General features: G+C 37.4%; 1 protein-coding gene across 2 annotated transcripts in view; it reads right to left on the bottom strand.

The window, feature by feature from the left end:
* Positions 1 to 15,945, bottom strand: part of R3HCC1L (R3H domain and coiled-coil containing 1 like) — an 83,064-nt gene that overhangs the window by 2,921 nt on the left and 64,198 nt on the right. The window contains exons 2-6 of one of the 2 annotated variants that reach the window (XM_044916575.1): positions 14,380 to 14,555; positions 9,184 to 9,254; positions 8,192 to 8,287; positions 7,558 to 7,698; positions 7,213 to 7,410 (exon numbers count right to left, since the gene is read on the bottom strand). In XM_044916575.1, the coding sequence (XP_044772510.1) occupies positions 7,358 to 7,410; positions 7,558 to 7,698; positions 8,192 to 8,287; positions 9,184 to 9,254; positions 14,380 to 14,555 (537 nt within the window). In that variant the 3' untranslated portion in view covers positions 7,213 to 7,357. Of the gene's footprint in view, positions 1 to 7,212; positions 7,411 to 7,557; positions 7,699 to 8,191; positions 8,288 to 9,183; positions 9,255 to 14,379; positions 14,556 to 15,945 lie in introns of those variants that run through there. The other variant, XM_021699621.1, reaches the window with a different exon arrangement.

Here is a 15,945-nt window from a genome sequence, read left to right as displayed (position 1 = left end):
ACGCTTTCTAATCAAAGATTATAAATCTCTATTGCCAAATATATGTAAATATAAGGGGCAACTCTGGTGGTAAGCCATATGAGAAACCAGTGAAGGCTGGGACACAAACTGAGAAACACAAGGAAAGAGTAGCAATGTGAGGCACACATTCCAAAATTCAGAACATGAGTAGAGAACGACTTTTTAAAAGAGGAAATGGAAGCCTGGAGAGGCTGACTTGCCTAAGGTTATATAACACGCGAAAAACTAAAGCTGGAACATGGATCCTTAATTCTTAAACCAGCACACTTTCCACTGTCCTGACATCTGAAAGTATCTACAAAGAAAAGAGAAAAATGAAAAAAAAAAAAAATGTATTGTCAGAAAGATAAGGAAGCATGTCATCCCTTTAATAAAAAGAGAAAGGAAAGCAGGTAATAGCTGACAGACTGCATGAAAAGAGCTCCTATTAACTTTACCTCCAACAATTAAGAAAAGTAAACTAAGTAAAGAGAAAGCTCAACAGCAGCCATAAGGGCAAGGAACTAAAGGAAGAAGAGAAAAATTCGTATGAAGTGATTAACCTACAGCACACATGAGCTGGCCCTGCAGACTTTCATTTCCCAGTATGAGAAATCAACTGGCAGAAATAATTCTATTAAATGAGGTGACTGAATCACCACTTATCACTGAGGGAACGGAAGGGGCTGAAGATGAAAAAAAGGGCCAATTTGGTGTCATTTCAAAAGAAAATAAACAAAAGGGATGTAAATTAAAACTTTCAAAATCTACTTCTACCCCTAAGAAAATAATGGAGAAAAATCATCACAAAATTCCCGGGCAGCTACCTACAGAGTAATAATCACCATGAAGATTGGAAGTACAAGTCTGGTCAAACTCATCTAATTGCCTTCTTTTATGGACTGACAGACCTGATAGATTGAGAAGTAATTTAAGTAACCTCTTAATTTTAGCAAGGTTTTAGATTTTAGGCTTACCAAGTATTTATATAATCATTAATATACTGGGAAATATATAGTCTGGATCACAGAAGGGTTAAGGGGGCATTTAACTGTGGAGAGTGGAACATCAATGTATTAAGTGTCAACACAAAGAACTATGTATTATTTATTTAGCAATAGTTGGTAAATCAGTTAATCCTAGGGTTAACATTTTCATCTCTGATATAGGTCAGGGATATAAATTTACTAAATAGAAGGTGAAGGCAAAAACACACGTAAATACTGCATCCCAGAGAAAAAGATCACATTAAGATGAAAAGAGAAATGTGGTTAGAATGAAGGGAATTTCACGTTAGGGAAGAAAAGACACAAAGAAAATGCCACACGACCCAGATTATGAGTCAGCAATGCAGCAGAGCCCTTGAAGGCAGAATAATGGAATGCCTAAATAGGATTTCAAAAGGTAGCAGTTGTGATTAAATTTTTTTATTACAGTTGACTAAGTATTCTATAGAGATGATTTTACTTTTAAGTTCTTAGTGATTTAATTAAGCAAACTAGGGGATCAAATCATTGTTTACTTACTCTGCCTTTCAGGCCTGTGACCCAAAAGATGCCTTTTAGAACCAGCCAATTAATCACCTACCCCCAGGAGTAAAATGGAAAGAAGTTACGAAATAGGGCACCTGGGTGGCTCAGACGGTTAAGCGTCTGCCTTCAGCTCAGGTCATGATCCCAGAGTCCTGGGATCGAGTCCCGCATCGGGCTCCCTGCTCCTTGGGAGCCTGCTTCTCCCTCTGCTTCTCTTTCTCTCTCTGTCTCTCATGAATAAATAAATTAAAAAATCTTAAAAAAAAAAAAAAAAAAGTTACGAAATAAAATTCTGGCACACTTTGAAAATGAGAGTACCTTATTCTGAGAAGTAATGATATCTTCTATCTCCAATTTTAGGTGGGAATCAAGTGTTTTGATAAATCAAACATTGGGAAATTTTATACATACTCCTGAATCTGGTCTTTAAAATGTAGCTTTATTGTTTTGTGTGAATCACTAGCTTAAAACATGATTAAGTCAAATACAAAGGATCAAGGATGATCTATGCTTTGATTTCCTGCTCTCTGTGCAGCTCTGATCTATTATGTGCTCTGCTGGACTAAACATCACTTCCCCCATGTTCTAAGACCTACAAACTAAAGTTCTTATCCTCCAGATATACACAATATGACTTGCTTAAAATGATTTGGGTACTTCTTTTTTCTTGATTCTTCCCAGGGTAATGTTACTTTCTCAATCTCCTTTAAAAAAAAAAAAAAATTTCTTACTTTCCTTCTCTATCTATCTATAGGTTCCATGCCCATTGTGGAGCCCAACACAGGGCCTGAACTCGAGCAAGACCTGGTGTGAGATCAAGGGTCGGACACTTAACTAACTAAGCCTCCCAGGCGCCCTTGAATCTCCTTTTTAACGAAGGACTAAGACATAGATTTCTCATTAAAAGGGTAAGAAGACCAAAGTAAGGTGAGGGAACTTAGCAGGAAGTATTTAAACCTCAAAATCACAAATCCCAAATTCATTAATGAGAAGGTTTTCATTTGCAGTGTTCAATTCTGGGTTTTACAAAGAAAAATATAGAGGACTTAAAAGAGTTCAGAGTAGAATCATGAATGAAATAAGATTTATGAAGAAAAAGTGACCAATGTCAGTCATGTGTTCTTCAATGAACATACATATTGAGTATCTTTTTATGAACCAAACACTATGCCAGACAGCAGAACTCCTCAAGTGAAGGGGGGAAAAAAGCCTATCTATTCTATAGTACTATTTATAAAAGTACCTGTATCAGGATGGCACATAGATTTCAATTTCCATGCTAATTCTGATCAACTGGCAGTGGTCAAGTCAAAATTCACAAAAGAGTGTCATGACTTATTAGCACTGTTTGTCATATAATGGATGGGAAGCAGCAGTACATAATACATATTTGTCTTTACTGTCTCATTATAATAAACACTAATTTTCTAAGAGTCACATAAATAATAGTATCCTGAATTTGTAAAGCACCTTTCTAAATAAACGTTTTTACACGTTAACTTAGATTCTGCACAAAAATTCTTCAGGGTAAGTCAGGCATTAGTTTTGCTTTGTTGGAAACTAGAGCACAGAGAGTATTAACAGATGAGCCTGTGGCAACACAGCTAAAGTTAACGGCAAAAACTCTATTAATAGCCGAGATTCCCTTACTCCTAAATAATCTGCCCTTGATCTCTGAAGATTAGAACAGGATGGTGTCCATATGCTCCTTATTTCTACAAAGGAAAAAAGAAAAGGGAACTGGCTTAAACTATTGTACAGATTTAAGTTAAACCTAGGGAAGAATTTTTTGACACTGGAAGTTGCTAACCATTGGAACAGAAAACTAAAAAAAAAAAAAAAAAACTTGCCGTATTTTACTTTCTAAAGACCTTAAAAATTCTTTTGTTTTTTTCCCCCTGGGGAAAAAAAATGTTAATTACTACAAAAGTCCTTCAAGAGGGATTACAGTATTGTGGAGAGAGCATGGGTTTTAATTAGAGAGGCCTTGGTTCAAATGCCTCCTCTCAATTTACCAACTAGGTAACTTTAGGCCAGGTACTTAACTTCCCTAGGCCAGCTCTAAACTGGAGATATATCTTCCAATCGTAACTTATTACATTGCCTGGAGTTGCCTTCCCAACCTTTTAATCACAAAAACCCCGTCATGCTTTTAATCTTCAAATCTTCAGAACTAAAACCAATCCAATTAAAAATGGGTAAAAGACTTGAACAGGTATTTCTCCAAAGACAACATACAGATGGCCAAAGACACATGAAAAGAGGCTCAACATCACTCATCCTCAGGGAAATGCAAATCAAAACCCCAATAAGATATCATCTCACACCTGCCAGAGTGGCTAAAATCTAAAACATAAGAAACAACAAGTGTTGGTGAGGATGTGGAGAAATAGGAACTCTTGTGCACTGTTGGTGGGAAGGCAAACTGGTACAGCCACTGTGAAAGACAGTATGGAGGTTCCTCAAAACATTAAAAATAGAACTACCATACGATCCAGTAATCACACAACTGGGTACTTATCCAAAGAATAAAAAAAACACTAATTTGAGGGGCGCCTGGGTGGCTCAGTCGGTTAAGCATCTGCCTTCGGCTCAGGTCATGATCCCAGGGTCCTGGGATCGAGCCCCACATCCGGCTCCCTGCTCCGCGGGAAGCCTGCTTCTCCCTCTCCCACTCCCTCTGCTTGTATTCCCTCTCTCACTGTGTCTCTCTCTGTCAAATAAATAAATAAAATCTTAAAAAAAAAAAAACTAATTTGAAAGGATACATGCACCCCTATGTTTACTGCAGCACTATTTACAATAGCCAAATTATGGAAGCAGCCCAAGCATCCATCAAGAGATGAATGGATAAAGAAGAGGTGGTGTGTATATATACAATGGAGTATTATCGAGCCATAAAAAAGAATGAAATCTTGCCATTTACAACAACATGGATGGAGCTAGAGAGTGTAATGCTAAGCAAAAGAAACCATATGATTTTTCATTCATACGTGGAATTTAAAAAACAAAGGAAAAGAAGGAGACAAACCAAAAAAACAGACTCTTAACTATAGAGAACAAACTGACGGTTACCAGAGGGGCACTGGGTGGGGGGATGGGTGAAATAGGTGATGGGGATTTAAGAGTACACTCATCTTGATGAGGCCTGAGTAATGTACAGAATTGCTAAATCACTATATCATACACCTGAAACTAACTTAACATTGTATGTTAACTATACTGGAATTTAAAAAATTCTTCAGAACTGAAGTGAGAAGAGAAACAACTGCTTAAAATCATATTTTCTTCCTTATTGAAGGCAGATATCCTCACTTGATTATAAGTCTTAAGTAAAGGAACAAAAATTTTCCATCTCTCTAATTCTCCCAAATAAGAGCACAATGTTAGAAGAGAAGTGCCTAGTGAAATGCCAAATGTTGTTGATAGAATATCACAGGAAATTTAAAATAAAAAAAGGACTGAAAAAGATTCCATCCACTGGAATCTGTGTTAGACTCACCATATAATAATATTTCCACTATTACTAAAAACAGCAGCAGCTAACATTCATCATATACTTATTACAGGCCTATAGAAACAGGAGAGCACACATTCTGATGGGTTCTGAAGATGACTAAGCATCTTTTGTGGATTATCTCACTTCATTTCCATTTTATGGATGAGGAAACAGAGGCCTCCAGAGAATAAGTAATCTGCCCAAGGCCACCAAGACAGTAAATGGTAGAGCCTGGAGATAGACGTAGGCAGTCTGATGCCACAACCTAATGTTATCCACTATGCTCTAATGATCCCTCTCCCCCACCCCCACAGTGGAAGAAGATGTGGAACAAAAATATCTGCCCTGTTTAATACCTAAATGGTACTTTTAATTTCCACAGGAAAAAAAAAAATTTTTTTTTTTTTAAAGAAAAAACTCTTGCAGGCAGATACAAGAATATCTGCCTAAAGCAAAAAGAAGTCAGAAAGAGATATATCAGAAATTTTCCACATGCATTTTCTCAGATATGAAGAATGGGAGAGCTATGAAGCATAATAAAGGAAGAATCTTCTATAATCTGTACAGCCTCAGCACCAAAGTGAGTCTCCATTCACAACTAAAGGCTTTCTTTTATTTATTTATTTATTTATTTATTTATTTATTTTAAATTTTATTTATTTATTTGACAGAGAGAGACACAGCAAGAGAGGGAACACAAGCAGGGGGAGTGGGAGAGGGAGAAGCAGGCTTCCCGCGGAGCAGGGAGCCCGATGCGGGGCTCGATCCCAGGACCCTGGGATCATGACCTGAGCCGAAGGCAGACGCTTAACAACTGAGCCACCCAGGCACCCCCTTTTATTTATTTTTTTTAAAGATTTTATTTATTCATTTGAGACACAGAGATACAGAGAGAGAGAGAGAGAGAGAGCATGAGCAGGGGGAGAGGCAGAGGGAGAAGGAGAAGCAGGCTTCCCGCCGCGCCAGGAGCCCAATGTGGGGCTCGATCCCAGGACCCGGGGATGAGGACCTGAGCCGAAGGCAGACGCCCAACCATCTGAGGCACCCAGGCGCCCCTAAAGGCTTTCTTCTAAAAAGTAAATAACAGAGTACTCACTGAGCCATTTTTAATTACATCACTGAAATGTCCGCTGGGTAAGTGGGCATTTAAAACAAATACTTCAAATGAAGCTGTATGCTAATGTGCTTACAGAAAAACAGAGGGCAATACTCAAAACGTACCTGTGCAAAATGCCTACCACAGTACACGGAGCATTCCAGTTAATGTGACACGCACAGGGTAGGAAAGCATGAGACACTGCACAAAGAGTCGGATCTTCTCCCTCTACTGATCTTCTGAGATAATTGTGGTTATCTGAGAGAAAGCACTTTCTTCAGAGATAACCAACTACTAAAGGGTTAAGGGTATTACACATTCACCTTTACTCTAGTTCTATTATTGCCATCTATAAAAAAACAGTTTCTATATAATCTGTAAAGGGCCTTTGAGTGAACATGCATTGGAAAAATCAAAACTGCCTCATTATAATCTTAAGGTTTCAAAAATTAGCTGGGTTCCACACTGAAACTCTAGCACCTGCCATGACACACTTTGTCACTGGTTATCTGGCCAGTGCAGCTGAGAGTCCGCAAGCTGCCTGCTATCACCACAGCAGAGTGGACAGGAAGTATTAATGGCCTTGTTAGACCGGCAATAAACAAGGAGTTTGAAACTTCAATTCGTTTAATGGAAAAATGAAGTTACTTTTTGGTAAGTGGAATTTTCAGAATAAACTGCCTTCGCAGATTCCAGAGATCGTGGGCTCAGGCAATGAGACTAAAGCCTGGAAGGTTGATAAAAAGTACTTAAGTGTAAAGCCAGAGTCCCTGACCTTTACATATAAGTCAACAGCCTAGAAGGAGGGAAGAGAGAGATTTTAACCTCAATTCCAAACTACAGGGGGAAAAAACCCCTGCTGTGGATCAGTGGAAATATTTTCTAAGAACTCGTAGGTACTGCAAAATAATCAGAAGATAGGTTAATCTAGATGTACTCTAATGGAGCCACTCAAGACTGTCTTTAGAGAAAAAAATACCTCCTACAGTTACTATCATCCATGTCAGTTGCTGGCTTTTCCTTAATCTGTCTTCTACTTGCAATCTTAAACCATTAGATAATATCATGGCAATCATGGCCCCGTAAAACCACAGCAAATGTTTTCTGCCTGGGAGACTCCTATGTCTTCAGAGGAAAATTTTGCTCAGACTTTAGAGCAAGAACTATAGAAAAAGCCATGGATGATGAGCTGAAAAGCCCGAACCTATCTCTTGGAAAACAGAGCATGGATTAGGATGCCTTGGTGTGTGGAACAGGAGGACAAATCCTGAAATGTTTTCCCCCTAAACATAAGGCATGAAAACAATTTTAATAAACTTGAGAGGCTTCTAGGAAATGGAGTGGGCTTCATTCATTTTTTTTTTTTTTTTAAACATATGCCTTACAGTGAGTCTAGAGAACTAGAGAGGAACACCATCACTTCAACTCACCTCGGGCTTCCTGCAGTTTCTTGAGCTCTGCTTCCCTTTCAGTTTTGCTCTGTTTACTTCGAACCCCAAGGGCACTGATGACTAACCTTCTGGCTAGGGCTGCCGAAGTCTCAGGACGCTCCTTGGCTGGCTGCAGGAACTCTGAAAGGGAAAAAAGGGGTGGGGGGGAGCAGAAGCAAGTAAGGAAGAGAAATCTAGCACCAAATGATTTAACTCTGTAATTAACATATAAAATAGACTAACAAGGGCTGCCTCAGCAGTAATTAACACAGGCCAATAGATGATGATCAGAGGAAACTAACATGGCAAAACACAAACAACCCTGGCTTCCTTATCTGTATTAACACAATTTCTACAGTGACCCTTGCAAACAGTTCAACACTGAGGTAAACCAGAGAAGGATGTCATCAGAAAATGGTTGCTGCATTGCTTGGCCGTATCTCCCACTCTCTCCAAGTGGCTGCTCAGATGCTGTATTTCCAACATAGCCTTTTGTCTTTTCCTTAAAAACATACTTCCTTTAACATTAAAAATAAAAGTGATATGCCTTTAAAACTCTAGATGAGGTACAAGTGCTAGAAAAAACAGTAACACAGCTACCAAAAAGAAAAAGCCCCTGAGATGACTGGCTCACCGGCATACGCTCTGGCTTTGGCCTTGGCTGCTCTTGTGGCCTGTGACAAGGGCCGGGTTTTCACCACAGTCTGTTTACTACCCAGAGCATCACGAGCTGTGAAGAGGAATAAATATAAGAAAGCAGAAGATATGAAAAAGACTGACACAAAGGAAAATTTAAGGCTAGCTCTCAGTATTTCCTAGATGTCTAGATGTTATGCCTTTTTTTTTCATGGCAAACAAAAGAGATGGTCAGCTCTAGAAAATCCATAAACAGCTTGGCAAGTGATTATTTTATATGAGGGATCAGCAAACTATAGTTTTGTGACCAAATCCAGCCATCCACCTGTTCTTGTTAACATTTTACTGAAACAGAGCCATTTCTATTCGTTTGAATAGTAGTTTAGGGATGCTTTCTTGTTACAACAGCAGAATTAAGTAGTGACAGAGACCTTACACCCCAAAATATTTACTACCTGGCCCTTTACAGTTTGCAGACCCCTATTCTAGGTGGTTCAGAGAGGAACCAACATCTCTAATTTCTCTGAATGCCTCTGTATCACATCTATCATGAGGCTAATGATATAAGTGAAAAGGCCCAAACATATATTCAGAAAGTAGGTATTATAATTTCTCACTGGAAAGGTTCAAGAGCTACTTCAAATTCATTTGTCTGGGTGGAAAAAAAAATCACAAAATTTTTAAGATTTAGTCACACTGGCTTCTTAAATTTCTACCTATAATCTGTTTATGTACAATCATAACTGACAGTTATACAGCATGTAACCCTGGAAGGAGTTGGCTCTCTCTCCAAATTACGACTGGATTAAGGTGAAAAAGGGAGAGGGAGAGCACATGGGTACAAAGTACTACGCCTCAAAAATCTGTAGCTGCCACTTACTACACTGGCTGAATAAAATGCCAGTTGGCTAGAATACAAGAGAAATAAGAACAAGTAGCAAGAGAAAATAGACAATAAGGAAAGACCACAGCAATCCACTGAGTGAATACCTGTAATTGGACTGGAGAATACTCCTAGGGCGTGTGTGTCATCCACCCATTTAATATCAAATCCTTTCTTTCTGCAACAAAAACAACACAATTTTATTGCTTAAAATAAAATTTACTTTTATGAAACCTCTTTCAAATAGAGTCTCATAAAGCATTTCATGATGAGATAAACACTCAACGAGTGCACAGGTGGAATGGGGATAATGACACAAAAAACAGCTTGGAGGACAGAAGAAGCCACTGAATTCTAAAAGCAATAATACCACCATAAAGAAATACCTGGGAGTATTTTACGTTCCCAGCCATTTTATAGACATCAACTAATTAATCCTCACGTGTCCCTTGGGGAGGTGAAGTATTTATCGCACTATTTACAAGAGATGCTCTTATGGGCACAGAACAAGAAGAAATGAAAGGAGGAAGCAGAGGAGGGGCAGAAAAATATTGGAAGAGGAGGTAGGCAGAGAAGATCACCTGGATTTAATGCAAACGTAGGCTCATGGACAGAGAGAAAGAGAGGGAGACAGGTCATTTAAAGCAAGAAACAAACAAAAAAGAAACCCCCCAAAAAACAAAAAAATCAAGTAATTGAGAAAAAAGACAACTATAATCAGAGAGGCTGACCTATTATTCCTAGCTGTAGAAAGGAAGTAAGAAAGGGAAAACAGGAAAGAATTGTGGCAAAGTCAGAAAAATTCAGGATAAAAGATATCAGGATCAGAGAAACATCAGACAGGATTAGAGAGAATCAAAAGAATGACCATTAAAACACCTTTATTTTGGAGCAGAGCTATTATATATTTTTTTGAAAAGAATTCATTTATTTGAGAGAGAGAGAATGAGCACAATAACTATCAAAATGATGACATTTTTTCAGCAAGGAACTTAAAAACTGCTCATAGATTCAACACAGTTCTATAGAAAGGGCATGGGGCTGAGGGTCAGATACAAAAGGACTCGGGGTTCTGACACCTTGAGATCTTGGGCAGATTTAACTTCTCTTGAAGCTAGGTCTGCTCATCTGTAGAAATGGGCATGCACCTTCCAAACAGAGTTATTGTGAAAATGGAAATGAGATCATCTGTGACAAGGCAAAGAGCACAGTGTTGAGCACTTACAGGCATTTCATAAATGAATGGTGCTCATTATTTTTTATGACTAATAGCAATATTCATCAGAAAGATTATTAATATTGATAAACACGGTGACTAAAATATAAAGTTGACTCGGGTACCTGACTCTCAGACGTTATTATAGGCTTTTGCACCGTGACCTTGATTTTATTTTTATAAAGCACTAATAAAGAAAGAAAAAGAGACAACAGCTAAAATATCTTCCTTCAGTCAAGAAAAAAAATTCCTTTGAGGAAAAAAGGAACGAAGGAGGCTTTGAAGGTTAGAGAATTTCCTGAATGTAAGGGTAAGTTTGACCATGGCATAAAATGACCACAGGTTGGGGTGCCTGGGTGGCTCAGTCGTTAAGCGTCTGCCTTTGGCTCAGGTGATGATCCCAGGGTCCTGGGATCGAGCCCCACATCGGGCTCCCTGCTTCGCGGGAGGCCTGCTTCTCCCTCTCCCTCTGCTTGTGTTCCCTCTCTCTGTCAAATAAATAAAATCTTTAAAAAATAAAAATTAAAAAATTAAAAATAAATAAATAAATAAATAAATAAAATAACCACAGGGGTTAGAGACTGAAAACGTTCAACAGCAGAAGAGCCTGTATAATAAGAGTTTACAAAAAGCTTAGAAAAAGACCTTAGATGGGATCTGGAGAGCCTTTTACACTTTGGAATGTCATAATCCTTCAAAATGCTTCTCCTCTTTTGGGAATGTTTTTGGGTTTGATAGAAAAATGGTCTTGCAGGTAAGATTAGGAAGAAACAAAGCAAAGGGAAATTAATAATTCATAAGAATTAACTAGCCTTTAGGAAATTCTAGACATCAACAAAACTAACCTTGGTTTTAAAAATCATCATTACTAATAACAATCTAAGGTAGTACTAATTTGAGATTTAAGCTCATTGACTGCTTTTTAAAATCTATTAGGCACTCTATATGGAACAGGCCCTGATATTAGACTGACTGACCAAGCCAATACATTTAGCAGAAGGTCTATGGAAAGATTAACTGTCCTCCAGGATCCAGTCACCCGCTTATTTCTTTTAGCTATAGAACTGATACCCTCCCCCGCATCCAAATTTAAGCGAGGTACATGGCTGCTAACTAATTTTGCCTGTTCTAGAACTTTATAGAAAAACAGGGTGCTCTTTTTTCTTCTAAGAATTTATTTGAGAGAGAGAGAATGAGCAGGGGCGGGGGTGGGCAGAAGGAGAGGGAGAAGCAGGCTCCCCGCTGAGCAGGGAGCCCGATGTGGGGCTCGATCCCAGGACTCCGAGATGACCTGAGCCAAAGGCAGATGCTTAACCAGCTGAGCCGCCCAGGCGCCCCTTGTTTTTGTACATCAAATTTCACTGAATACAGCCACGCTCATGTGTTCACATATTGTCTGTGGCTGCTTTTGTGCAATGATGACAGAGCGGCCTAAAATATTTCCTATCTGGTTCTGTAAGAAAAAGTGGGGGGTTAAACCCTAACTGACATAGAATCTTACAAATTCAAGATCTACATGCATGGAATTTTAAATTTAAATGTGTAATATCAGACAAAAGACCTAGTTCATTTTTAGTATCAGGATTAGAATGTTAAAGTATAATCCTTCTTGGTATTGACTTCTTCCAGATCCTGAAGATCTTTTCCCTAATAACTTTCTTTCTGAAGCTTATTTTTTATTGTTTCTTTATTCCTGAAGCTTATTTTCTTCTTATAAGCTAAAGATACAGAGGTATACTTCTGATTCTTTTACCTTGTCCTATATATGTATGAACTATGTATGAAGAGTTAATGCAATTGTTTTCAAACCCACTTACATCAGTTTTAGTTTATATTTTCACTACATAATTTAATAAAATTAAAACAATGAAATATGAGTGTGAAAAAGAAATGATGTTGTATCCATAAAAACTTAACTGAATGCTTTGGAAGAGTAGAGAATGATGAAGTCACTAAAAAATCCAAAAATGACTATCAATTATGTTTGGGCAAAACAGCTATAAAAAGACAGAGAAAACATTTTAACCTATAAGGAGTAAGCACTCAGATGCCTCTAAAGATACATTAAAGTTCTCCACTTTAGTTGATATATTATGAGGATAACATACAAGAACTCTTCTATCAATAGACAAGTAACTTAAAAGAAATAAAAAACGCCTTGGCACCACATCAAAGACTGGCAAGTGACTAGACATTTATATGTGCTGTTAAAATAAACTAGCTGACACACAACAATCATTTTTTTTATCGTTCTCCACTTGACTATTTCTATCTCAGTGGTCAGAATAACCACAAATCAATAATTTAATTTACAGTGCTGCTGAACTCTTCAGGCCCTTGGTGCTTGGCAGAAGAAAACATGTATCCTCTCAGGAAAAATCCTCTTCTAATGTAGACTTCAATTCCCATAAATAAAATTCCAAGGAAAATAGTTGGCTCACAGTAAAAAAAAAAATAACTAAACCTCCAAAAAAGCAAGGCACTATGTGTGAGAATTTGCAGAAGCAGAACTAAAAAGACTTCAGGTAAAGGAATCACCAGACCCAGACCACAGAAGGTCTATGTTTAATACATTTAAGACATTTTTTAAATCTTGAAAATATTTTAGACAAAAACAAGAAACGAAAAAATGACCGTACAGATTTTAAAGAGAAACAGAGAACTTAGAAAAATGAAAAATATAAAATGAAATTTAAACATTCAATGGACAGACTTAACAGCAAATTAAACACAGCTGAAGAAAAAATTAGTGAACTGGAAATAAGAGCCAAGGAAACTATTCAGAATGTAACAGAGACAAACACGGAAAATATAAAAGAGAGGTAACATGAAGATTAAGTGAGAAGGTCTAATATATATTTTCTTGGCATCTTAGAGAAGATAAAAGAGAAAGACTGGTAGAAAGGCACTACCTGAAGAGATAACTATGTGTTCTCCAAAACCAATGAAAAATCCTTACTGATTTAAGAAGCTCAAATAATCTCAAGAAGAATAGATTTAAAAAAACACAAAGCCACACCATACTGAAATGCACAATACAAGACAAAGAGAAACCCCTAAGAGTATCCAAAGAGAAAAGACAGATTACATTCAGAAGCAACAGTTGTGAACTTTCAGCTGGCTTCTTATTCTCCACAGAGAAAGCCAGGAGGCAGTAGAATAAATCTGCATTTTCTGAGAGAAAAATGACTGCCAACCTAGAATTCTATACCTGGCAAACATGTCTTTCAAAAATGAAGTTGAAATAATGCCATTAAAAAAACAATAAAAAACCCAACTGAGTTTGTTAACAGCAGACTGTCACTAAATTAAACGGTAAAAGAGTATGTTCCATGCAAAAAGAAAATGATTTCAGATGGAAAAAATGAGATGCAAGAGGTATAAATGAAGAACACAGAAAGTGGATCAATCTGAATGCTGACTCTATAAAATAGTAACATCAAATGGAGTTTAAAAAGAAAAAATGTTAAAAAGAAAATAGTCTCAATAGCATATTAGTTGGGGGTGGTGGAAAGGGAGGGAATGAAATTGGGAAATGGAGTTTAAAAGCCCTTATAGTGTTTGGAAAGAGTGTAAAACTACTAACTTAGGCACTGGTAAGTTAAGCATGCAATTTGTAATTTCTAAAGTAACCACCAAAGAATAGAAACAGAGTATCATTTCCAAACAAAATAGAATGAGAAAAAAATACCTCATCAATCCAAAAGAAGGCAAGAAAGAAGAGAAAAAGATGAAACAAGAAAACACAAAAAAAGATGGCAGACATACATCCAAATATATCAATAATTATAATAACTATTAAACGGACTAAATGCATCACGAAGACATCCAGAAGTTATAACTGAAGATATTCTTCTTAAATGCCCAAAGTGGGGTCTAGAAAGACTATTTAGCATTTTTAAAGAACTTAGAAGACAGGCTTGATACAGAAGATTTCTAAAGGACTTGGAAAAGACAATAAACAAAACTGATGCTAAGTAAAGTAAACAACAGGGAATATGCAAACAAGAGATGATTTTTCAGAAGACATTTTAAGAAAACTTCATCCCGCCTTCCCAAACATGCCCAGCTATTTGCAAATACTTACTGATAACTGCAGAAAACCCGCAGGAGGTCTTCAGTACGAAAGTCTTGGGGGAAGTCATAAATTTCAATGACATGTGGAAATTCACAATCACTGAGGTCAATATCAGAAACTTCATGGTTGTAATAATCAAATCTAGGTTCCTGGATGCTTTCTCTATTCTTCATATTCCCTGATAACTAGAGAAGAAGAAGCATATAAGTGACTGTTACATCAAGCCAGAGCATTATAAAATATCCTACCATATGTAAATAATCCTCCTTGTCTCCATATTCCAATTCCTTAACCTTTAGCACTGTCTCTGTATTAATGCTGTTCATGAATACAATAATGACCAGAGGTCTATCATCCAGTTTATATTAACATGTGGAATACCTAAAAAGGTGTTGAAATTCTGGGGCGCCTGGGTGGCTCAGTCGGTTAAGCGGCTGCCTTCGGCTCAGGTCATGATCCCAGGGTCCTGGGATCAAGCCCCGCGTCGGGCTCCCTGCTCAGTGGAGAGTCTGCTTCTCCCTCTCCCTCTCCCTGCCTCTCTGCCTACTTGTGCTCTCTATCTCTCTGTCAAATGAATAAATAAAATCTTAAAAAAAAAAAAAAAAGTGTTGAAATGCCAACAAAAATAGGCAATGCATGAAACTTAACTTGCATCTATCAACCAGTGTGTGAGAAAATGTAGAATGATTAATGTGGTGAGTTACAAATGGTACATCTTGGAAAATGAATTTCAGAAAATAGCTGAAGAGATGAATTAGTAACATTTGTTTTATTTGAGCTTATTATCAGGCTCATTTCATAGTTTCTTTTCTGGAAGTAAACAAAAACAAAAATTTTTAAAATGAAAACACTTTGTTAGTCTACCTTTTCTTATATGTAGCTTACAAAGGAATTTGTTAAGACAAATGTGAGTGGTAGAAGTAATTATATTTAAGGTCTCTAGCATGACAGCTACCTATAGGAATTCCCACATAGCAGATTAGTTTAAAAAATAACAGTAATGGAAAATACTTAAAATTCTACTATTCTTTGAGAAAGCTGAAGGCTATTTCAGACTTCTGGAAGCAGAAGGGAAGGGGGAAAAATGGGAAGTGGCAGCAAAGTCAACATAGTCCTTTTGTCATTCACCTGTTTTAAAGCCTAGCTGCTAGTACTGATCACCCAAAGCCTTCAGACCTAAGAGTGTCTTCTCCTTGTTAATCAAAAGTCCAACTAGGGTGCTCGCTTCGGCAGCACATATACTAAAAGTCCAACTAGGGCTCTTCAAGCTTTTCCCTCATTTCTATTGTGCCTTACTGCCCATCAAATGAGGAAATGAGAATTTGTAATGCCAAGGATACAGCTCCTTTCTTTGCAAAAGCAAAAAATGGATTCAAGAATTTTATTTGGGAGGAAGAAGAGAGGGAAGGTGATATAGGTAAAATCAATAAAAATGTTCATTTATTGTTGTACCTCTAGTTCCTTTTCTCCATTGAGCTTTAGTTTACATTTTTTTAAAAAAAGGAATAATAATAGCACCTATACTTCACAGATAGGTGTGTGGAGTAAATGATTTGTAAGTGCTCAGCACACTAA

The sequence above is a fragment of the Neomonachus schauinslandi genome, chromosome 6, assembly GCF_002201575.2.
Source record: "Neomonachus schauinslandi chromosome 6, ASM220157v2, whole genome shotgun sequence".
NCBI classification, from domain to species: domain Eukaryota; kingdom Metazoa; phylum Chordata; class Mammalia; order Carnivora; family Phocidae; genus Neomonachus; species Neomonachus schauinslandi.
The sequence above is the reverse complement of the archived record's forward strand: the minus strand, read 5'-3'. Positions and strand labels throughout refer to the sequence as shown.